Source organism: Arachis hypogaea, chromosome 3 (genome assembly GCF_003086295.3).
Source record: "Arachis hypogaea cultivar Tifrunner chromosome 3, arahy.Tifrunner.gnm2.J5K5, whole genome shotgun sequence".
Lineage (NCBI taxonomy): Eukaryota > Viridiplantae > Streptophyta > Magnoliopsida > Fabales > Fabaceae > Arachis > Arachis hypogaea.
The window spans coordinates 34,703,492-34,728,973 of record NC_092038.1 but is presented as its reverse complement, the minus strand read 5'-3'; the positions used below and the strand labels follow the sequence as shown (position 1 = coordinate 34,728,973).

The following is a 25,482-nucleotide window of genomic DNA, read 5'->3' as shown; positions in this document are numbered from 1 at the left end:
ATCCTGCAAAGAGAACTTAACACAGAGATGAATTGTAGATACTATAGCGCCGAACCTATTTAAGAAAGGTCGACCAAGTATTAAATTGTAAGGACTAAAGCAATCAATGACTAAGTGCTGAATGTCTGAAGTTTTTGACGAGGGAAACTCACCGAGTGTGGTTTGTAACCACACAGAGCCCATGACCAAGACTCTCTCACCTGAGAAACCTACCAGGTCTCCAGTGGAAGGTTGGAGGATATTACTGCTTAGTTTCATTTTCTGGAATATGGAGTAAAATAGAATGTTGGCACTGCTTCCTGGGTCCAGTAACACTTTTTTGACTAGGAGATCTCCGACCTGCAGGGCTATTACGACCGGGTCGTCTAGATTTGCTACACTGTTGTTATGATCGGCTGTCTAGAATGTTATCTGTGGAGATTGTGGTAGTGTCTGCTGTTGAGTTTGATCAGCGTTGATGGATAGCTGGTACACGAAATCGTGAGTTCATACTTTTCTCATAACTCCGCGTAGCTGACCAGCAAGTGCACTGGGTCGTCCACGTAATACCTTACGTGAGTAAGGATCGATCCCACGGAGATTGTCGGCTTAAAGCTAGCTATGGTTATCTTGTAAATCTCAGTCAGGAAGATTCAAATGGTTATGAGGTTTTAATGATAAAAAAAGAAATAAAACATAAAATAGGATATAGATACTTATGCAATTCATTGGTGGAAATTTCAGATAAGCGTATGGAGATGCTTTATTCCCTCTGAGCCTCTGCTTTACTATTGTCCTCATCTAATCATGCGTACTCCCTTCCATGGCAAGCTGTATGTTGGTGGATCACTATTATCAATGGCTACCATCCATCCTCTCAATGAAAACATATCCGCTACGGCTTCCCACATGGCTAATCAGCTGTCGGTTCTTGATCGTGTCAAAGTAAGATCCATTGATCCTTTTGCACACTGTCACTGCGCCCAACAGTCATAAGTTTGAAGCTCGTCATAGTCATCCCATCCCAGATGCTACTCGGAATACCACAGACAAGGTTTAGACTTTTCGGATCTCAAGAATGCTGCCAATTGGTTATAGCTTATACCACGAAGACTCTGATCTCACAGAATGGAAGGCTCTGTTGTCAGGAGAGGCAACCATGCGTCGTGAACCAGGAGGCCAAGAGATACACACTCAAGCTCTTGCAGATAGAACGGAGGTGGTTGTCAGGCACGCGTTCATAAGGGGGGATGATGATAAGTGTCACGGATCATCACATCCATCAGGTTGAAGTACGAGTGAATATCTTAGAATAAGAATAAGCGTGAATTGAATAGAAAAATAATAGTACTTTGTATTGATTCATGAGGAATAGCAGAGCTCCACACCTTAATCTATGAGGTGTAGAAACTCCACCGTTGAAAATACATAGGTGATGAAGGTCCAGGCATGGCCGAATGGCCAGCCCCCAAAACGTGATCAAGAGATCAAAAGTGATCCAAAGATAGTCTCAAAAATGATTTAAAGATATGAATACAATAGTAAAAAGTGCTATTTATACTAAACTAGTAAACTAGGTTTACAGAGAATGAGTAACTAAGTGTAGATAGTGCAGAAATCCACTTCCGGGGCCCACTTGGTGTGTGTTTGGGCTGAGCATCGAAGCTTTCACGTGCATAGACTCTTCTTGGAGTTTAAACACCAGTTTTGGTGCCAGTTTGGGCGTTTAACTCCAGCTCTGGTGCCAGTTCTGGCATTTTACGCCAGAAAAGGGTCTCTGACCGGCGTTTAGACAACAGTTTGGGCCATCAATCTCAGGCAAAGTATGAACTATTATACATTACTAGAAAGCCCAAGATATCTACCTTCCAACGCAATAGAGAGCGCGCCAGTTGGGCTTTTATAGCTCCAGAAAATCCACTTCGAGTGCAGGAAGGTCAAAATCCAACAGTATCTTCAGTCCTTTCTCAGACTCTGAATCAGATTTTTGCTCAGGTCCCTCAATTTCAGCCAGAAAATACCTGAAATCACAGAAAAATACACAAACTCATAGTAAAGTCCAGAAATGTGATTTTTGTATAAAAACTAATAAAAATATACTAAAAAGTAACTAAAACATATTAAAAACTATGTAAAAACAATGCCAAAAAGCGTATAAATTATCCGCTCATCAATAGCATAGCTCGGTAAGATCGCTTTCTTGCCGAACTTGTGGTTCCCTCACCTGCAAAACCTCCGGAAATACACTTAATAATACGCCTTGGTTGGTCGGGATAACTGGTGTCTGGCCGATCTTTATCTCGGCCATGCTGTGTCGCTGAGTGTTGTTCACCAGAGGTGTTTGTTCGTCACTGTATGTGGCCACCGATGTATTTGTCCAGGTGGCCTTGTCGAGCTAATCGCTCCAGAAGGTCTTTGGCGATGACACACTCGTCTATAGTGTGTCCGTGCTTTTGGTGGAAAGAGCAGTATTTTGATCTGTCCGCGCCTTTTGAATTTGGGTAACTGCCAGCTTTTCTTGGCGGTTTGATCACCTTCGAATTCAAGATCTTCTTGATGATATCATCGCGCTTGGTGTTGAATTGAGTGTAGGACTCATATCGCGAAGTCAGTTTGAAGTTCTTCTTTTTGTCTCGAGTTCTGTCGTCGTCTCTATAATGAGGCTTTTCTGTTTTCCGAGCTTGCCGGAGTTCCTCAACGTTGATCTGACCTTTAGCCTTTTCACGGAACTCGACCATAGTCTTAGGTTTGGCTACAACAATAGTTTCCTGGAATTTTCCTAGTTGTAGTTCACTTTTTATGGCGTGCAGTTCCACCTCGGGGTGGAGGTCGGGTATACTCATGGCTATCTTTGTGAAGCGCGTCATGTAGTCCTTGAGACTTTCGTACTGGCCTTGCTTGATTGTGTTCAAGTAATCGGAGTCATATAGGTAGATGGCTGATCCAGCAAAGTGCTCCTCAAAGGGCTTTGATATGTCTCGAAATCGAGAAATAGAACCTACAGGAAAAGAACAAAACCAATCAAGTGTAGGACCGTCTAAGTAAGATGGAAAGCAACGATATAAAACTTTATCAAATGCACCATTTACTATCATTATGAAAGTGAACTTCTTGATGTATTTCTTCGGATCACCTAACCCATCATAGGGAGTTAGGGTGGTCGGCAGAGTGAACCTTCAGGGTAGCACGAATTTCATCACCACGGCCGTGAATGGTCCAATGGAGCTTTCCTGATCGTCATTCTCGTTGTCTTGCCGAGCTTCCTCGTTATGCTCGGGTTGCTCCTCTTCCTGTCGAGCAGTGTTTGAAACGTGTATTGGCCCTGACTACTTCTCGGCTTCTTCTGTTTGTTCTTGCCGATCATTGTTGTTTTTGATTCGAGTGTTATTCAAGTTGGCAATTTGCTGTGCCATTCTTTGGTTCTCCTTGGTCATGCGCTAGTTGGCTTGCCATAACTCGGTCACAATCTGAAGGAGTTCGGACAGTGTGGGTGGAAGTTGTTCAGCCATGACTCAGGTGAGAACCTTGAGGCTGATGATATATGGAAGGGATTATATTCTCGGCCCCACGGTGGGCACCAATTGTTCTTGTATGGATACCTGGAGGGAGAGCTCAGTCTCTGGGAATTGACGCCGAGTTGTTATCTTCGGTGCCGCCCTTTGAGCTTTGTGGTAATCCAAGCTTTACTCCAAAGGGATGTCCAATCGTGTAGAGCTTTGAGTAAGAAACAAGGGGGAGTGTACCTGCAAAGGCACTCCGAAGCTTAAGTCAGTATTGAGAATTCAATGTGTCCTTTTAGGATGGAAGATCATACCTTTTATGGGTGGCTATGTGCAAGTCGGTTATGCTTCTACTTTATTGCCTGTATTAAAGAGCAATAATAAGGGTGAGATGTTAGGTTGGACGTTTCACATTTGGAAAGTAGTCCGTTTAGCTGAGTTGTAACGTAAGTGGCCGATTAATGACGTTGATTGCCAATTAATAACTGTAATGCCGAACTATAACGCCAGCTTTCTAAATAATAACGTGAATAATGCCGAGTTATGAATGATAATACCGATTTATGATGTTGGATTTGTAACGGCCAGATCACATAATATTTGAAAAACACTCGAAGCATCAAAGATAAGAAGCGTCGAAAACGGAAACAAAAGGGATATATATATATATATATATATATATATATATATATATATATATATAGTACTAGTCTCGACCTGCGAAGAAAAGACCAATTAAAAAATTACAAAACCAAAAGTGTACAAAATACATCATGTTTCTTCAAATAAAATCTCTAAGAGGAATATGCAATACAGTATTCAAAAGAGGAGAAAAATACTAAATAAGCCAAAATAAAGTCAAAAGATAAATCTTCTTCACTTCGCCAATGGGTCCTGTACTCTCAACAAGATGTGCCACGTCTTGTATATGAAAAACAAAAATTTCATGATGGGTAAGAACCCAAAGATTTTCAGTAGGATAATAGTTCCAAATAGAAATTATATAAAGTGACATAAATCCACTAGACAATCCTAATCTCCAAATATACAAGTTCAAGCCTAGGGTCAAATGGTGCGGTATTTTATAACCCACAAACTAACTGGCAAGTGCACTGGGTCGTACCAAGTAATACCTTACGTGAGTAAGGGTCGATCCCACGATGATTGATGGACTAATCGACATTATCACCCTCCAAAATAGCGTCCAACTCAGATGTTTGACCAATCGACATCAACCGACCGCCAATGACTTTAGTATCAACCATATCAGATGCAGGTTAACATATACAAATAAAACACAGTATCAAAACACGGTAATAAAAAATAACTCTCTTACAAGTACCGAGCTACACCAATCTTACCATCTTCATCTCAATTTTCACATCAGCATCAACCTATGCAAACTCATCGCAGCAGCCATAAAAGGATAACTTTTTGTCCACAAAGAATTCATGGGACCCTCTTTATACTCATGAAGAACCAGCTGACTCTCATAAGCAGTGTTGATCTCCTCAGTCGTAAACACCCCACTATTCTCCTTCAGCTCAGTCAAACCAACAACTTTTGACGATGTATTTCCTCTTTTTCTCTTCAAATTCTCCTTCTGGTAGGCCACAGAATGAGCACCGTCCATCTTACCGACTTTTGCCACATTAATGAAAGATCCTTCTTTCTTGTTCTTCTTCACCTTATTACAAAGGCCTTCAAATTAGCAGTAGTCAGAGTTGAGGCTTTATCATCTAAAACGCAAAGTACAAATACAACAATTTAATCTCATTGCAATCACTCCAAAATCACAAGATAAAACATGCAATCTTAGATTACCTAAATACTCCTCCATTTCCTCTCTATCTCCTTCAAACTTCAACAAACTAGAAATTGATAATAACTCTAACGATGACATTACAGACACTAGAAAATCTAGAATATAATCCTCACTTTTCACCCTATTTTCACAATTCAAAATCTATTTTGGTTCTGGAGACCAGAACACATGAAATCTTTCACTCATCAATGAGTCCAAAAAGAAAGGATATAACTCCTCACTAATCTGAACTTTTACAAACATCTCTTTAAAGTCCTTAAATGAGGACTTATACTGGCTAAAGATGCTACGTCCTGAGTAACTACTCAAATTCACCCAAGCCCTTTTTCATACGCCCTTCGCCTGAAATAAAGAAAAAAAATCCTAAAGACAGGTAGCACTCCAGATATACCATCAAACACTAAAAAGCTTGTACAAAGGCCTAAGATTTATGATGCAGTTGTGTCGGAGCACAGCTCAATTGAGACAGAACTCCATGTTCGAAATCTGAAAATAGAAGTCTCATGGCCAGCTGTGTCAACATGCAAGTATATAAATAAAAGTAAGACCACCCCCTCTCATATACTCTATCACTTTCCCTACAAGGTAAAAACTTCACCTCCAATTGTTCACCATTTTTTATCCACATCACTTCATTCAATTGCAACACTAAACTCATTGTGCTAAAAATTGAAACTCGACTTTTTATGTCACCATCAACCCAACTATATGGGTCTCCCTCATCGACAACAGCTATTTTCTTCTTTCCCATAACCCGACAAAACCCACAAAAGACAGACAACACCAAATCCGACAAACAAACACTAACCTTTTTTACTCATGGTTTTCTCTTCCTTCATAAACGGTACAACTCTAGGAAGATAGAGTTTACAAGATATTTATCTTACTTGGAAGTTATTAAGACAACAAAAGCACATACACTCTCTCTCTTCCCACTAACTGAACGTTTCTTATCACAAAAAACTACCAAATAGAATCCGCCATCCCTAACCACGATCCATACTAACGGTCCAAAACAAAAGAATAATGTTGACCTTAGGGGCTTACAACTATACTCTCTCTGAAATATACTCCAAAGCGAGGATATAAAAAAAGCTCAACCTGTTTATATTTTACAAGCTAAGTTTAGGGGTTGTGAACTATACTTACAACTTCGGTAGCAAAGCTGACAAATGAGTATATATCGAAAAGAGCCAACAAATCAATAACGTTCCAAAAGCCGAAGTTTAAGCAATCAATAACACACTATAAACACAACCTAATATTCAAAATTCGAAATATACTAAATCACTTGAATAATAGGGACCACTAAGTATAAAGCTATTACAAAGTGGTAAGCTATGTCACCTATAAAAAATGAAGATATCAAATGAACAAGACACAACAAAAAAGTGGTATCAAAAGAACAGAAGAAAAAGAGCATTTTATTTCTAGAAATTTTACTAACTTGAACGTTAGAGTATTTTCTACAAGACTTCGGATAGATTGGAATTTCACCGAGCAAAAAGGAAAGGCCAGCAACGTTGAACAAATAGTGCGCTCAAAGAGTCAGAACTATATACCTCAGTTAGATCATTGGTCTACATAGAATAATTTTGTTTATGGGTTTGAATATGGTAGCTCAAAGTTGTTTTTGAGAGATAGAGATACAAAGAGATAACATAAAGGTGATAAAAGCTCTGAATTCTACAAATACTTATGCTGGATTTTTTATAACAATTATTGTAAATCTATGAATTATAAAGTCCTTTTGCATAGATTTAGGTTTTACAAATTCGTAGTAACACACACTAGGGGTGTGCATGGGTCAGGTGAAACCGGGTTTGATGTGACCAAGACCTGACCCGGAATATATACCAGGCCTATTTATTTGACCCGAACCCGACCCTAGACCCGATGAAATCTATACACTTTCGAGCCACGGTTATACAGGGTAAAAACTGGGCCGTTAACATTACATTACCTTGATACCTTCTTATAAGTTAGCATATGAAAATATCCAAATTTCTAATACTCCAACCATTATTTGACATGGTAAAATTTACTTAAAAAATATAACAAGAACCAACTCTTTTCTAAAATTAAAGCATAATCATAATCAATGCTAATATTGTCTAATAACACCAAATATTTAAATCAATACAAATAACACAATATTATGCATTAATTAGGCTAAAATCTTATGCATTTTAAACATAAAACATTAACTTATAGTCTTATAATAACTAATAACACAAAATATTTAGGTTTACAATACTTAAATTCCACATAAGAATAGCCATCATCCATTACTAATAACAAAAAAGATTAATTGTGTATGATAACTGGGCCACCGGGCCAATTTCGGGTGACCCGAGCTAGTCATGGCCCGGATCCGACCCAAAATAATGATCGAGACTATTTTTAAGACCCTTATCCAGCCCTAGACCCGGTAAAATCACATCAAATTAGCCCCTAAAGTGTTTGAGATTGGACCGGATCTTCAGGTCGGGTCGGGCCATGCACACCCCTAACATATACTTGCTAGTTGCTACTAGGTGTTACATAATCCATTCGTAGTACTAAGTTATTTTGGAAGAGACTCTTATAGAAATTTGTAATATGATTTATTTAGACGTCTTAAACCTTTTTTCTTAATATAACTATATTTTATTTTTAAAAAATGTATAATTTTTATATACTTTTTTTGTGTGTGTTTACGTATGAAAGAAAAGAAAAATAAATAAAAAAAAATAAAAAAATAAAAAATTAAGTTAACTGGCTTAATTTCTATCTAAATATATAAAATGATGAAGTATATTCTGATACTGAAGTCACTTTACTCACTTTTTTATATCCGAGACAATAATTTTAGCTATAAAATCAACTACACGACTAACTGTTTTTTGAATTAAGATGGTATAAATTTTTTGATTCTAACTTATAATTTCTAATTTTTGGGTTAACTACTAAAAATGTCTCCGAATTTTTTAAACGCGGACAAAAATGTATCCGAATTTTATTCTCGACAAAAATATTTTTAAATAATTTAAAAAATAACAACAATACCAAATAGTAAATATATATTTTTAAAAAATATCTTAGAGATTGAATTTTGATGTGATTTTTTACAAGAATAATTAAAAAATGAGATATTATTATTATTAAAATTTTGTTTTTTTTCTAAGTATATATTTTTTGTGATTTTTTAAAAGTATTATTATTTGTTAACAAAAAAATTACAAAAAATATATACTCAACGAAAAATCACCAAATTTTAAGGATAATAATATCTCATTTTTATAATCATACTTGAAAAAAATTATATCAAAATTCAATCTCTAATATATTTTTTGAGAAATACATATTTAATGTTAGATAATCTTACAAAAAAACTAACATTAAATATGTATTTCTTAAAAAATACATTAAAATTAAATTTTGATGCAATTTTTTGTAGGTACAATTAGCAAAATAAAATATTATTATTCTTAAAATTTGGTAATTTTTTGTTAAGAATATATTGTTTTGTAATTTTTTAAAAGTATTATTGATTGTTAACAAAAAAAATTATAAAAAATATATAATTAATAAAAAATTGCCAATTTTTATGTATAATAATATCTTATTTTTATAATCATACTTGTAAAAAATTCTATCAAAATTCAATTTCTAAGATATTTTTTGAAAATATATATTTACTGTTAGATATTATTGTATTTTTAAATTATTTGAAGATATTTTTATTGATAGTAAAATTTAAGTGTATTTTTGTTAGCGTTTAAATAATTCAAAAATATTTTTAGGGATTAACCCATAATTTTTTTAACTAGGTATCTTTTGAGAATAACTAGTGTATGTTCCCGTGTCCTGCACGGGGTAATACATAAAATTATATAAAATTTTTTATTAAAGTTTAAGGAAAAATATATATATAATAATTATTATTATAAATATTTTACAACTTAAAAATATTTAAAATAATTAATATTTATTTTAATCAATTTAGATTGGTTAAATGATAATTTTATTTGTCTGCTTAAGCAAGTATTTGGAGTTCGAATTTCGTCTTGTATGTATAAGCAATCCATTAATTAGTGACAAACCCTTAATAAATAGAACATCAATATGTGGTGAATTAGTCATCGACTTGCCGAATTAAGAATCCGTAGAAAAAAATTGTATTTTTCTTTAAAATAGATTAATTTTTCATTAATAACAATACTTATGAACTTTTGTCTTTGTTAAATTTTACTTGGGACAATTTTATTCGTTGGTATCATATTTATTCTTGAAGTCAAAATAATATGATTAACATTGTTACTCGTTAAAACTTCACATTTTATGAAATCATTTTTAAATTTTCAAATTCATAAACTTATATCATTACAAAAGTTATTAGATCGATTAATATTTCTTGGTAACATGGTGTACCGAAATACCATCGTTGAGTATTAGTTAGTGTGAAGAGAAACCAATACTAATTTTTTTTATTCAATATATAATTTATTCTATTGAAAAATAAATTAATATTTTCTAAACTTGTAAATACATTTTCTTTTAATTTTTTACACCATTATTTATCATTAAAAAATAGTAAATGACCATACCATCTTACAATATATACGATGTACAAAGTAATTTCTTATCTTAAATTTAATTCTGGTTAGTGAGATAAATTTTAAAATATTTTTTATTTTCTTACTCAAATTTAAATTTAAATTTAGAATTGATTAATAACTCATCCTTTTTTAATTTCAATAAAAAAATAAATTGGTTAGATGCAAAATATTCAGGATTTAATAATTTCAATCATTTAAATTTTAATTACAAAAAATTGGGTTAAAATTAATTATAAACTTAATAATCAATAATATATATTATATTAGTACTTAAATAATAATATCTAATGTATTAATTATTTATTTTTTTTACAAAATTAATGTATAATTTATTGAGGATTGATTTATTATCTAAAATTTTTTTCATAAACTTTGTAATATATGAAAATAGTGATCTTATTTTTTTATTATTATTTAAAAAATTCTTCATAATTTTTTAATTATGTAATTAACTTTTATTATTACTTTTATACTAAAAAATATCAATTTATACTATTTACATATTTTTTACTATTAATAAATAAATAAGTATTTGCAGTATTATACTTATTGTCTTAGATGATGACTTAAGTTACTTATTTTGTATGTTAAATTTATTAAATATTAAGAAAAAACAATTGTTCAATAAATTATATAAATAGTCATTACAGAAAAGAAAAAAAAATTATATATCATATATAATAATCCTTGATATATATAGTGTCATGTATATATTAAGATTATCTATTTTAATTATGTGAGTGATTATTATTATTTTTATTTTTTTGTTACATTAGAAAATAATATTTAAATCTAAAAAAAGATAATTAATTTTTTTAATTGAATTAAAAAATGTCTTGTAAATATATCCAACTTTTATATATATTAAGTGTTATAATATTAAATAGTATAGTATTTACTATAATAATGACTCAAAATATTAATTCAAGATATAAGTAGGTCTAGTAAGACCTCAATGCAAGTAATATCAACTAAAATTCATTATTAGGATCCCAAATCTAACTTATGTTCATTACCTTAAAGGCCCAATGCAGCTAAAGTCCACATGTCCCCTCTTAAATCTACTCAGATTGGATCTCCATTACTAGTTAGATATGGTAATGAGTACTTAGGGGAGCGTGAGAATCTCCCTTCCCATCCCTCATTCCTATTTAAAAAAAAATACTCTCGTTCCTTTTTCGTCATTGCAAGTTTCCATTTAATTATCCCTTAGGAAACGCAAATCTTCTCAGGTATCTACGAATATTCTTTGAAAACTTTTGGAAAAAAATTAACATAAAAAGACATAATATAATAATTATAAAATAATCAATGTAATATAATTCAATACAATTTATAACATATTCATTATGAAAAATAACATTTTAAAAGGAGAAAACATAAAAATATATTCCAACATAATAACATAACATACTTTTTTGGAACGATATTGAGCGACGTAGTGACGGACTTGAGAAGCAAAGAAAGTGAGTTAGAGAGAGAGGATCGAGGCTGAGAATGAGAAAGAAAAAATTCGAACTGGAGACAGAAATTAGGGTTACTAAATTCAAGAAATGGATTTATGTATATACAAATTAAGATAAATTAATAATTTTATATTTGTGTATGTTTTAATAGGTTTTATGGGGCGGATACTTATGTCCGTGTCTCCATTAGGGGTGGCAAACGGAAAAACCCGCCCTGTCTCGCCAAAAGTCCACCATCTAGTGGGTTGGTCTGCCCCGCCCCGCCTAAACATATAAAATCGATGCAATAAGGTCCGATTTATATGGTCCATGCTAAATCGAAGCAATAAAAAAGTTCGATTTATACTCACTTAATAGCAATCTGACTCATTTTAAATCGAATCTCTTTTGTTCGATTTAGTAGCATAGATAGCATCCAAGTAATTCGAATCTTACAGATTCGATTTACTACGAAAATACATAATTCGAACTTCATAAATTTGATTTACATATATATGTAAATTGAGACATGTACGTAGCCTTTTTTAATTTGGGGATATACGTAAAATTGGTATGCAAATGGTTTATAAAGGTGATTTATCCCACATATTATATCTTGTGAAATCATAATATTTTGAGAAGTGATATATAAACAACTTAAATGTTGATAAATCTAAAAAATTTTAGAAAAAAAAATAAAAATATAAAAAAATTACATGTTGATCTATAAGATTTTTTTAAAAAAAAAATTGTCCATAGTCTATGATTAATAACTTTAAAATTATATATATGTTATTTATTTTATGTATTTTTATTTTATAGAGACTTATAATTTTGTTATCGGCGATGTTAGTGGTTATAGAGAAATTTTTACCTTTAAATAAATTCTAGAGAAATTAAAAATAAAAGTAGTTGCTATTTTTCTGACAATTCATTTAGTTTTTAGTTTAAATTAAAATTAAATTATATATTCAATTTATATTTGTTTGTTTATCCTAATGATTGTATATAATAGATAATATATTTAATCATATTTTGAAAGAAACTATTAACTTTTATATAATTGAAAGTTAACTATAAAATTAAAACTAAAATGAAGTGAAATACAATAAACATACGAGGAGTGAAAGTAAAATAAATAATTAAAAATAAGGTAATAAAATAATTAAAAAAAGTAAAGAAAGACATTAAAATAGTGTCTGTAGTTGATAAAAATAGACTGTAAAAAAAATTAGTATAATAAATAAATATAAAAGATGAAAGATAAAAATTAAGATATATTTTTGTTAAAAAAATCAAGAAAAACGTTATGAAAAAGAACCTATTAATCAAGTTTTGTGAAAATATTATAAAAAATTTAAAATGTTAGTAAATAAAATAGTAACTCCTTTAAGAACAATTAATCAAAATACATAAAAGCACATTCTAATTTCTAGATATAGAAAATAATAAAAAAATAATTCAAATTAAATTTATTTATTTATTTTTTATTTATTAAATAATTTAATATTTATTTAATTTTGGTTAAATCAGATAATATAATTGATTAGTTATAATTAATGTTTTTCACTCTAATAGTATAATTGAAACATATTGAAACTCTAAATGTAAAATTAAAACTAAATGTTAAGGATAAAATTAAAATAAAATTGCATTTACTATCTTGTAAATTTTTTTAATAAAAATCTCATTTATATATCTTTAAAATGCATCACTTTAATATAATGATATTTTTATTAAAAATAAAAATTATGATAAATATCTCATATATTTGTTAGTAAATTATATACAAATATTTTTTGAAGCATATCACTTTTATTATATGAAAATAACTTAAATACTTTTAAATGTGATTGTATATGATAATTCATTAAGTATTATATTTTGTTTGCTAATTTATATTTAATAATTTATCTCTAACTTTTAATTATAGTAAAAATGTAAGATATGATGCTAATAAAAAAGTTAAAGCGACATAAATTTTTTACTAACAAAAAAATATTTTTTTCATTTTTTAGACACGTATCTATTTTTTAAAGTTATACATTTTAATTTATATAAATTAATGATAATTAAATGTACAAAAAATACTAATTAATAAAAAAATAAAATTTAAAATAAACATGTCCTGAACAAATTAAAATAAAACAAAGACTTTTGATTATGATCATTAATTATAATCACATATATTTACTTCAAGATTTATATTTCGAAAATTCAGTATATTAATATTTTATATTTTTATTTTTCAATTTTAGACTATCACAAAAATTAGTTACTCTCCAATAATGACAATGCTTTTGAAAAAATAAACATAATTAAATAATCTTAAAATTATATAATAATTTTTAAAATAACATAAAAAATATATAATTACCTAAAATATAATATAATATTTGTGTAGTAACTTAAAAAATATGATGGCTTTTATAATTTTGTGTGGCTATCTATATATAGAAAGACCAAAAGACCATGATTATCTAACAAAATTAATTTTATTTATTGCGTTCAATTTGAATGAGTACAAAATAATCTTATTTTAGTTTGGTCCTTAATTCACATTATTTAAATTTAGCTCAATAAATATAATTTGATTTGATTTAATTATTAGTGAAAAATATCTCAAAAACCTATTTTATTCATAAATTTATTATTTTAATAATTAATTAATTAATCTAATTAGTTAATTAATACAGATAATTAGTATAATTAATTTGGTTTAATAAATTAAAAAAAATAAATTAAAAATTACTAGCTAACAAAATATTAAAAGAAATAAATTAAAAAATACTACCAAATCAAATTGACATAAATTATGTGATATTTAAATATCTAATCAAATCAATTAGTTGATATAGTTCATAATAAATTGTATTTAATGAGTTAAAAGAAACAAATTGCTAAACACTCTCATAAGCATGTCATGTTAAAGTGCAGAAACCTGATTTTTATATAATAGAATAGATAATAAATAGAATATATGAGAATATGATACCTGACATATTTTAATTATGAAATTGGTATTATATAATCGATTTTTTCTAAATCCTTATTGCTTGTTTTTTGCTAATTTTTACGTAATTACTTAATAATTTTCGCCTATAAAACTATCAACTACCTAATATTATGATTTAATTAATAAAAATGATGATATTAATATTTTTTCATAAGTCTTGTTATTATTATAATTAGAAAATAGCCATAAATAAATTTATTTTTTTAATGAATGTTATTTTGTTGTCAAATTCTAAATTACCTTTAAAATTTTAGCGTAATTGAGTCTAATTTCTACATTTAATTTTGAAATAAATTTACTCAAAAAAATTAATATGTAAATCATATTATTATTATAAAATTACTTTTTTAACATAATTAATGGTGCTTGTTTGAACTATTAAATTTAGCTTCTAGTAATATTAAAGTCAACCTATTTTATTATCTTGTGCCTTTAAAAAATTTACACGACTGACATAAAAATATAAGAATTGAAAAAAAATCATTACAATTGGTATATTCATTTTAAAAAATATTCTTTTATCTAATACTATAAAAAAATACATTGGACATTTTGAATTGTTACAGGTCAACTTCCATCCACAGTAGTAGAATGCCTAAATTGAGATATATTCATCAAACAAACAATCAATAAAACACTCATTCATCAAACAAACAATCAATAAATTTATTATTTTAATGACTAATAAATTAATCAAATTAATTAATTAGTACACATAATAAATTTAGTTTAATAAATTAAAAAAATAAATTAAAAATATTAACAAATATTAAATTAATAAATAAAAAATACTACCAAATTAAATTGATATAAATTATAATAAATTAAATGACATTTAAATATCTAATCAAATTAATTAATTGATATAATTAGTTTATCGTAATAACTTGTATTTAATGAGTTAAAAAAAATAAATTGAGAAACACTCTTAAAAACATGTCACATCAGTTCTATCATTAAGTACAGACATCCAATTTTTATATAATAGAATAGATAGATATGCTTCCTTAATTTATAATAAAAGAATATTGTACTTAAATAAACAAAAATATTGTATTTTATAATGAGTTATTCGGTGTAGTTATTTTCTTGTTATGATGTGGCAGTGCAGGTTAAGGAGCGGCGCACCCTTCGCACATTCTAGAGATTTGACCGTTTCAGCGCATCACCCAAAACCCTAGTTGCCTCTCAACCCCTCTTTATAAAGCATCCTCCTACTTCTATTTCCCTTACGCCTCGTCTAAAATCTAAATCTAACATCTAGTCTAGGGTTTTTACATCCACTTCCAAGCTTCAAAGATCGGATCTTTATCCTATTCATTCTTCGTGACCGTCTTCAATTTTATTTTACAATCAATCAAACTCATGTATTTGGGACCGTGACGATTATTGTGATTAGGTCTCGTTCGTCGTAATTGGCCTTATCGGCCTTGCCGACCATTCTGCTATATCACCACCCATATTCTGAGTCCCTTTTTTCTGCAACCATTTCCTTATTTTTCTTTAATTTTCGATTTTTTGTTGCAAAGGCTCGTGCTTTTTCAATTGGCCAATGATTAAAATTACAAAAAAGACAAGCATATGTCTGAAGTAATTCGTGTGGATCAATCTAATCTTCTCTATGAGGCCGATCAAATTCCAGAATTTAGCTGAAAATTTTAAGTTTTTGTACTTTATTTTTTCCATAATGTCTTGTTTTTGCTGCATAGACTTAAATGCGTGATTTTACTTTTTCCCTCAGATACCCAAATGCTTTGCTTGCCAGTGATGAAGGTTTATAATAAATGGGTAATGTATGATATTCCATGATTTCAATATAACTGCTGCTTTCCTTCTGAGGCCTGTGTTTTTTATAATTAGGAAGTCATATGCTCTTGTTTGTTTGCGATTTTCTTTTCACATGTTTTGTTGATGTTATTCTGCAATGTTCGGTTGAATAACCCAAAATGTATTGATCTGTGCGATGGTTTTCATAAGGGGGTCATATGATGATTAGAAATGCATAGTTCAGATGATTTTTCTGTGATTAATTTCTTGTTTTAGTCTTTCGCTCCTATCTGATGACTCCTCATGTTATTTCATCGCACTCCCTTATCTGTTCTAGTTTCTCATGATTCCATTTTAGATTAACAAGTTATTAAAATCACATCAATTGTTCTGAAGTTGTATTTTTTGTTGCTGATTATAATTTTGGAATGAAATGTATATGGGACTTTACGTCTGCCCCTTTAGCAGTGTTTCTGATTGCTTTAGGGATGAACATGTCCCTAACATTTAATTTACCATCCAATCACTTTGTCAGTTTGTTTTCTTTTCATATCTCGCTGATCATTATAGGATGGAATATTTTAAATTTTACTAACTCATTAACTGTTTAAGTATGTTTTCCTATGTTGGATAGGTTTTATTGCTCTAAGTCTTAGTGTCATGCATTTATTGTATTTGAGTGTTTCTGTCGATGATGATATCCTGTAAGGCTTGTTTCTCAAAACATTCGCAGTGGCCGCCCAAGAGCTTTCGCCTTCGCCAGGCTCGAGAGCTAATGCTGTTTATATCCTTCCTTGGATGTCTGAGCTTTCAAAACTAATATTTCAACTACTTTCTAGTTTATTTGTACATATAATGTTGTTTGAGTACAATGTGTGTGGCTTATTGCTACCTTGAGTTTTTTATCTGCTTTAATATTTACTTGGATGTTTAAGAGTTTGTTTATTCGAACTTCTCGTTGATTCTGGTTTTGATTTGTCTTGTGCTATATTTTGTTAGATGGTTTAGTGTGCTCAAGTTTAAATGGCCAATGATGATAAATCCAAAGGCTTGTTTCTCTAAACATTCGCAGTGGCCGCCTAAGAGCTTTCGCCTTCGCCAGGCTTGAGAGCTTGTGCTGCTTTAATCCTTCCTTGGATGTCTGAGGTCACTTAATTTGCCAAAATTTGTCATTAATATAGTTTTTGCTGGTTTTTTTGGATAATGTTACGGTTTCTAGTAAAATGTTATTGGCTTTGTTTTCAGGATTATTAAACACTTACTTCGGTGCGGTAGCCTATGGTTGGAGCTTTAGTAATGAAAATAATACATAAGAGGGTACATTGAAATCAAGAGGATTGACATTAAGTCTGGCCAAGATGAAATCAAATTAATGGGGGCCTGTTGCTGCGTTTTACATTTTAAAAAAGGAAAAAATGGGACCTTATCGATCGTGCAAAAATCCCTTTAAATCCGAACCACCAATCACATTAACGTCTTCTACGTGAAGGGAAAATAGAAAGATTATTTTGAAGAAGTGTATGGTTAAAGGGTGGAATTGATTAAGCTAAATAGCCAATGGCAATAATACACAATTAATATGAAGGGATTTTAATCAGAGTTTGAGGCTTGAGCATGAAATTAGCCTCTCTTCCAAGATACGTGCTTCCAACTCCGAGCTCCACTGAACATGCCTAGTATCTATAAAAATAAGCAGAACGTCATACATTTTTGGTTAATTTGTATTGGTTACTAAATATTTTCGACATTTTTGAATCGCCAATTTTAAAAATTGGAATTGAATTAGAAAATAGGTCAAAAATTGGTTGGTTGAACTGAAGGGTAATCTGACCGGTTTTCCAAAAAATTTTCAGACGAAAAATTGTATGACAACTCTGATGCCAAAAATTTTCCTCTTTACTCTCAAAAAAGGAAATCTCAAGGTGACTATGAAATCTCAGGATCTTGAAACTGGAAGCTCAAGCTGCTATTTTCTCCTTTTTCAAGCGCAAGTAGTCCCTTTCCTATACAATCGCCTCATTCCATTCTGCTCTCTTGCAGTGGACAAAGGAGGCGGTGGCAAACATGTGCGGATAAGACTTATAAGTGGTTATAAGGTGCAAAGGGGAGAGGTGCTCTAGAATCGAAAGGGAGTTAAAGAGGGAGAAGAAAGGAGACTAAATTGAAAGAGGTTTGCTGCCATAAAGGAAGATGTGATTTTTAGTTTCGGTTCCTTTTTCTAGATGATTAAATGAGGGCACAGATTTGGTGCACCAATGTGTTGAAAAATCTGTATGTAATTTTTTTTTCTTTGGGTCTATTCTGTTATAATTTTTAAGAATTGGGTGTTTTCTTAATTTTCTTTATCTATTCGGTTAACCTCCTTACCTCCAGTTTTGTCTCTTAATTTTTCTGGGTCTAAAGTCTGAAATCGCAAAATTGGAGTGTCGCTGTGGCATGTGGCTGGTAGTAGTGTAAGGTGGCTCAACCACTATCTCTGGTATTTTTGTCCTGGTTTGATGCTAGCTTTGGTGCCTTTGGCTAAAGTTTTGCATCCTTAAAGCTTCTTCGTAATAAAATTGATTAGAATATCAAATTGATTTGAAGCTTATCAGCACAAGGCTTATAAATTGAAGTTCCTGAAGAACACATTTCCTCTGAAGGTTATGCCTCTGTTCCGAACAAAAGAAAACACTAAGTCCTTAAGGCATAAGTCACAACTGATTTCATGGGGTAACGGTCAGATATCACAATGAAAAACGGCATCCCAAAAGGCAAAGACTAAAAAGGGGAGGTCAACACCAAGTAAATATACGAAACTCTCTTACAACTTCACACTCTTGACTTTAGTCTCCAATTTTTTCGGTCTGCACTTGACGAAGTTGAGATTTTCAGTCTCCACCTCTCCAGATTGTGACCTCACTTCGAGCACGAACAGCCTCCATCCATTATATTAATTCTACCCTAAACACGCACAACATTTAATCTTATCCAACCTCCAAACATCCCAATATAAAACATTCTACTGGTAGAGTAAACTCTGTGCAAAGAGAAAAAAATTTTGGAACTCTAGCTCAGTTCTTATTAGATTGATATTACATTTTTCTAGTTGTAATCTACTCTTAAAAATGGAGGATAAACATGTTATCTTATAAAAATGTGACTTTTTTGTCCTTGCTTGTGATTCTGCTGAGAGGTGTTCGAATTACTGATTCAACTGATGTCTCACAAGAAAGATTTGCAAAGATTACACCAAATATTAGCATGTCAAAGGAATCTGAGCCACATGATGCTCTAGTTGTCGGAAGAAATGAAGATCTAGTCACACTTTACATTTCAAATGGATCTGCCAATGTTAATTCTTCAACTATGAAGCACGGACCGTGTCTGCGTGTCAGACACATTTCGAACACAACACTCACCGATACTCGACACGTGTGTCTACTGTGTTCAAATCGTGTCTCAATAAAAAATAAAAAATTCTTCTCTGTACACATTTAGACACACTTAAATATCATCACGTGTCAGCGTGTCCGGTCTTATTTTTAATATATATTTTTAAAATAAATTTAGATACAGTATATATTATTATTTATTAAAACAAAAAATATTTTAAATATATAATATAATTAAAATAAAATATTAAAAATAATTTAAAAAATTAATTTATATTTTAATATCAATAAAATATTAAAATATCATTATGATTTATCTAAATAATACTTTATATTTTATATGTATATGTGTCCCCGTCTCATGTAAGATTTTAAAATTCGCATATCGATGTGTCTCATATTATGTTGTATCCCGTGTCTGCGTTAGTGTCCGTCCATCATAAATTCTTCTTCTTCCTTGGCCACTGTTGAAATTCCAGTTTCTCTACGCTTCCCGTGTGGTCTGGATGACACTTCACTAGTGAATCCTGTATCTAATAATTCACCTAGTTTAGTGACGGTTCCAAAGAACATTTTTGTGCACAAGAATAATATATTCTAGGAGCTTTTTTTTTCAATAAAGAAAGTATATTTTGATCTTTCATGGACCAAAATTTTTTATAAATCGTGGCTGTTGAAAATTTGAACTAATGACTAAGATTTAAATTAATTATATAATAATTATATTTATATTCAAATATTATAAAATATAATCTTATTTTAAAATTTTACTTTTGTCTCTTTTTATTTTTGTTCTAATATCTTCTATCATTTAAATTTTTTTTTTCATTTAGCATCTTTTTTACTATCTTTCACCCTTCCTTAACTACTAACCACCACTTTCTATTCTCTTTTTCTTTTCTCCATCCATCTATTGATCATGTCCAAAGTCCACAATCTTCTAAAGCACAGTACTTCCAATCCCAAACTTTGTCTTCTTCTCGGCCTTGCCTCACCACTGCCATTCTTCTTCTCACCGTATAAGGCAGAGTAAGGAGATAGACATAAGGGAAAGAAGCTGAGTTTGTAGCCTTAAATATATGTGCATTTTGTTAATATTGTAAGTGTGAGGAGTGTATGAAGTTAGTTACACATTAAAGAAAACAAGGAAGCGTGAAAAGTTTATAAGACGAAAGACTCTTTAATTAATAATCTTAAGGTTTTAAGTTGGATATGGTGTTTTTTCATGTTATGTTATACGTAATATTGGTTCAAGAGTTTCAAGGTCATCAGCTCGTGGGGCTGCATACTCCAGATCTTATAGGTTAAACATGACTCCTAGAGAATTACAAAAGTACGAAGTTCTATTTTCTCCTTTTGTTCTCTTTTTTCTTTTTGATTTTGACTTGGTTGGCAGGGTCAGGGCCTTTCTCGTTGGACGAGCGCATCCGATTGATTCTAAAGTCCTTTCCTAAATCACTTCGGTTCAATTGCTGAAAGATAGAGAGAACCTTTCTAAATGAGATTGAGTTTCACGAAGTGCTACTATTCCATCTATTTGTGCATTTAGTTCAAAGAAGTCTCAATCTATAATGAAGAAATGATAGTAGCTCGTTGTTTTATAGGCTTCATCATATTCAGTCGGAAGAGTTTAGGTAAGACTTTCAAAGTAACTCTCGACGGGAGAATCTAAGCTATTCAGGAAGAATCACAACAATTCTCCCATCCTAAAGAAGTAGTTCCTCCGGAATTTAATGAACAACAAGATTACTTAGGATCAATTTACGAATTTGTAGGACCGTAGTAGAATCATTACCAATTGCACGTTGTGCACCTAAGTGCGAAAAGACAGTGCAAGCTTTGTTATGCCCAAACCTAAATGTTAAGTCAGCAACACTTCCAAATGCCACTTCCTCCCGGTCGCATCCGTCTTTAGGACGATCTAGGCACAAAGTTTAACTTATTAGTTAGGAGAAAATTTTGTCTCCAGAGTATCTCGAAAGCAGACAAAATAGAACTCATTCGAGAGAGCTTGGTGATCTTACGAATAAATAAGACGAATAGAATCTAATTCATGTTCATGCTAACAGAAGAGCGGATCCAATACAATGTCAATATTTGCTCCTTCGACAAAGAGTTCTTCTATGCCTTTCTATTTGTTTTATTGAGTTGCATTGAACTAAGAAAAAGACTTAATGGACGAAGAAGAATATTAGACCCAAAATTTGCAATTCCAAATGCTTAATTACAGATACAAGTGATAGAGTGCCATGAAAGAATGGTCATATTTTAAAATAGTTTACTGAAAATTTATAGTACTGAAACCTTCACCACCCATTCTTTCATAATTAGTAATAATAATATGAAAAGGAGAAAAAATTAGTTATAATATTATAACGTTGGTTGCACAACAGTAAATAGTGTGTTGGTTGCTATCGTTATGGAGAAAGATAAGGATACAGTAAATGGTGTGATAATTGCTACCGTTACAGAGAAAAACAAGAAGAAGAAGATGATAGTATCCTGTCTTTATAAACAAACGCAACCTAATTTACTATCTTTTATATATATATATATATATATATATATATATTTTCATTTGGACCATCAAGGTCCCCAATATATCTTTCCCTACCTAAGACAACCAACCTTGAAATATTAAATAGCTTGTATTCGAATTACTCATCTCTTCCATGTATGTTAACAATGGCATTCGTACGACATATATCCAATTATATATTTCATTGTTTAATTTATACAATTCAATATGATCTTATTTTTGACATTTAGAGTTTCAAATATAGTACACAAAGCACTTTCGAATATGTTCCCTTATATTCGAATATATGAGAAGTTATAATGTGTACTATAAATTAAAGAATTAAAAAATGTTTAATGTTTAAGGAGAAGAGAGAAGAGGATGTCAATGATTTTCTATTTCATAAGTAGGGCTGATTTTGCAATTTTGGAATTTCAGCTTGTTCCGTGTGTTCATGGAATGATAGGGAAGTAGAGCCATATTGGCTTGTTGACAATCATGACTTGGTTTATCAAATAAGTTAAAATCTTGACTAGTTAATTAGCATTGGATTTCAACTTGTACCACTTACTCTTGCAGTGTGAATTGCAGAATAACAACAGAAATGAAAAACACAAAAAAATATTTTAGAAAAGTTTGTCAATTACTCGTTTCTTTCCTTCTCCAACTAATAGGATACATAGGAATACATAAATAAGAATTGATGTACTGAAGAATACATAGGATACAAAAATTACAAAATTCACAATATCCTTTCAGTTAAAGTGGGCATCATTGAGAAGAAACTAGAGTAGTTGTGTCCTGCTTGGTTTCAACGGGACATGTATCCTCCGAAACAGTGCCGGCTATTCTATTTGGAGGCCAGTATCGGAACACTGATCTTCCGATGATATTCTTGGCTGGCAACGGACCCCTAACAAAACCAAATCACACCAACATTTAAGGAACAAGAAAGGAAATAACAATAGTCACTAGCCAGATAGTATGCATATGCATTATTCTGATTTGTGAACATTACCACACATGGGAATCATAGCTATTATTGCGGTTGTCCCCCATCACAAAGACGTAGTTTTCCGGAACACGCTGCAAGAACAATATCATCAGTTAATGAAATGCAAGGTCAATTAACAGTAGTCAATGATAGAAACTAGTTAAGCCGGAAACAAATATGCCGCCTTCTGCATAAGAATGCCAATCACACTTATATTCCAAAGATGATGCAGTGATTAGTCCCCAGTACTCTTAGCATACCACATTGCACAAAGGGATAGAAGGAGTCTCAGAGAACTGAGTTTTAATGCAGAAGGGGGAACTTACCGTGGGCTTCATCTCATAAGAAGGTGGTTCAAGGATGAACTTTTCACTCCTCTCAACCCCGTTAACTATGAGACGACCTTTGCGAACCTGCAATGATTCAGTTGTCAGCCTTTAAGAGACCAAGAATATGATTCAAAAAATAAAAAAAAAGACAAGTTCTCAAGCCTAGGTTGTAACTGAATACTAACTGCAAGATCCTACAGTCGTCAACAAACATTAAGGCTATTGATGGAAATACACGTAGAAAACACAGTATACATAGTAAGCTAAATAGGTTGTTTGGTCACAAAGTAGAACACTGCAAGATATACCAGATATTGAACAAACAATGAAAGACCATCATTAAGCAATGGGAGTGTCAATCTCAAAAATCTACCTCCACAATATCACCTCCCTTTGCAATAATCCGTTTTATGAAAACATCATCATCAGTATATCCAACTTCTTGAAGGACTGGAGGACTTTTGAATATCACTATGTCATTTGCACATGGCTTTCTAAAGTAGTATGAAACCTGAAAAAAAGGAAGATGTTTACATAGAGTAACTTCAACACATTACATCTGTGTCAAAATCTATTGAAGATAGCCTATATATATATGGTATTGTTCCAACTTTTGAGACCATCAGCTTAGCATTCACTTTTTGTTTTTGTTTTTTTTTTTTTTTGGGGGGGGGGGGGGGTTACAATTTCTTATTGCAGTTGTCAACTTAACATAATCTCATTGCATTCAACATGTACTCACAAGTCGTGAATCCATCTACTATTATTAGTAAACACCTCAGCAAAAATTATTCTGCTTCAACAGAAAATCAATCAAGTTACCAGCATATTAAATTTTATTGATCAATGCATATTGCATCGTGAACTTCTATAAACAAAAACATGTTTACACCATAAATTTCCAAAATTAGTATGTAAGATGACTAAGCTTCCATGTTACCTGTGCCTGCCAGGCTCCCTATATGCTATAAGGCACTAAATTCCAACTAGGTAACTGGTGATAAATTACAGAATGAAAGAGGAAAACTTAACTTAAAGCCGTTGTTTTGTAAAGTTTTCTTGTCAATAATTATAGTTGGGGCAGTTAAAATGCAAAGCTTATTACAAGTTCAAGCACATCATTGTGAAACTCCTAAAATATAGCAACGAAGTTACTACCTTTTCAGCAACAATTCGATCTCCAACATCAAAGGTAGGATACATTGACAGCGAAGGAATGTACCTCGGCTCAGCCACGAACGCACGAAACGCAAGCGATATAGCCAGAGCCGCGAACACCGTCTTTGCGTCATCGGAATTGAAATTCAACCATTCTGGCAAGGGCCCCGAAGACCCTTCTTTCTTCTTAACCTCTCTCTTATCCCCACCATCGCCATCGTCGTCGTCGCCGCCGCCGCCACCTCCGCCGTCGGAGTCCAAAACCACCTTAACCTCTTCCCCAGGATCCTTCAAGACTTTGCAGTGTATCCTCCGGGACGGGATTCTATGGTTCTGTACCCTAGAGAGAAGAGAGAGAGTGGCTTTGAAGTGGTGCGAGAAGTGGCATTGACACTCTGTTCGTGAAGTTAAACTGAAATTTAGGGTTCCGATGGATTTGAAGAGGTGGGCATGCTCCAAGTTAGGGTTTTGAAGCGATGGCAGTGACGGGAAGATAGACAGAGAAGGCATATCTTCAGTCTTCGTTTGTTGCTCAGTCTGTTACACTCTGTTGCTGCCAACAAATAAAATCTGTTCTTCAGTTTTTGGTGCTCTTTATCTTCTTCACTTCACTTCGTAGGGGTTTTAGACTTTAGTATTGAACTATTCATATATGCCAACTGTTATACTAGCTTTTACATAAGCTGTCTCATTTATTTCTAATAGATGTGAAAAAATATTAAAAATTTGTAAAGAATGATTGGTTTGTGAAAATATTTTTTATTTTTATTTTTATTTTTTGAAAATAATTTGTTTTTAACTTTTTCATATTTTAAAAAATGTAAGTGGTTTGTGAAAAGAAGATTATTTTTAAATATCGAAAATAATGAAAATATATTTGGTTGGTTTATTTTTAAAATATAATGTTCAATATTTTAAAATCATTAAACTATATTTTTATTAAATGTATGATTTTAGTTATTTAATTTTTTATTAA

At 31.4% G+C, this 25,482-nt stretch overlaps 2 protein-coding genes, 1 long non-coding RNA gene, 5 other non-coding genes and 1 pseudogene across 8 annotated transcripts; 7 read left to right on the top strand and 2 right to left on the bottom strand.

Moving 5' to 3' along the window:
* Positions 1-2,327: 2,327 nt before the first annotated feature.
* On the bottom strand, positions 2,328-3,074 carry LOC112776116 (uncharacterized). Its single transcript, XM_025820125.1, has one exon. It carries the CDS (start codon positions 3,072-3,074, stop codon positions 2,328-2,330), a length of 747 nt encoding a protein of 248 aa, XP_025675910.1.
* A 12,523-nt stretch (positions 3,075-15,597) lies between these two features.
* On the top strand, positions 15,598-18,469 carry LOC140183771 (uncharacterized). The gene is made up of 3 exons (XR_011879766.1): positions 15,598-16,154; positions 17,133-17,279; positions 17,379-18,469. It is a non-coding gene; the product is annotated as an uncharacterized lncRNA (long non-coding RNA).
* On the top strand, positions 15,741-15,838 carry LOC112793565 (small nucleolar RNA Z43). The gene has a single exon (XR_003198258.1). It is a non-coding gene; the product is annotated as a small nucleolar RNA Z43 (small nucleolar RNA).
* On the top strand, positions 16,343-16,435 carry LOC112793563 (small nucleolar RNA snR60/Z15/Z230/Z193/J17). Its single transcript, XR_003198256.1, has one exon. It is a non-coding gene; the product is annotated as a small nucleolar RNA snR60/Z15/Z230/Z193/J17 (small nucleolar RNA).
* On the top strand, positions 16,611-16,715 carry LOC112793576 (small nucleolar RNA snoR99). The gene has a single exon (XR_003198271.1). It is a non-coding gene; the product is annotated as a small nucleolar RNA snoR99 (small nucleolar RNA).
* Positions 16,820-16,943, top strand: LOC112793670 (small nucleolar RNA SNORD14). The gene has a single exon (XR_003198372.1). It is a non-coding gene; the product is annotated as a small nucleolar RNA SNORD14 (small nucleolar RNA).
* LOC112793659 (small nucleolar RNA SNORD14) lies at positions 17,159-17,282 on the top strand. The gene has a single exon (XR_003198361.1). It is a non-coding gene; the product is annotated as a small nucleolar RNA SNORD14 (small nucleolar RNA).
* Positions 18,470-19,253: 784 nt separating the features above from the next.
* LOC140183409 (ATP synthase protein MI25-like) lies at positions 19,254-21,557 on the top strand (annotated as a pseudogene).
* A 1,092-nt stretch (positions 21,558-22,649) lies between these two features.
* LOC112790243 (chloroplast processing peptidase) lies at positions 22,650-25,191 on the bottom strand. The gene is made up of 5 exons (XM_025832553.3): positions 24,507-25,191; positions 23,722-23,859; positions 23,346-23,432; positions 23,044-23,111; positions 22,650-22,938 (listed from the first exon to the last, which is right to left on the bottom strand). Exons 1-5 carry the CDS (start codon positions 25,014-25,016, stop codon positions 22,797-22,799), a joined length of 945 nt encoding a protein of 314 aa, XP_025688338.1. The 5' UTR covers positions 25,017-25,191; the 3' UTR covers positions 22,650-22,796.
* Positions 25,192-25,482: the final 291 nt, after the last annotated feature.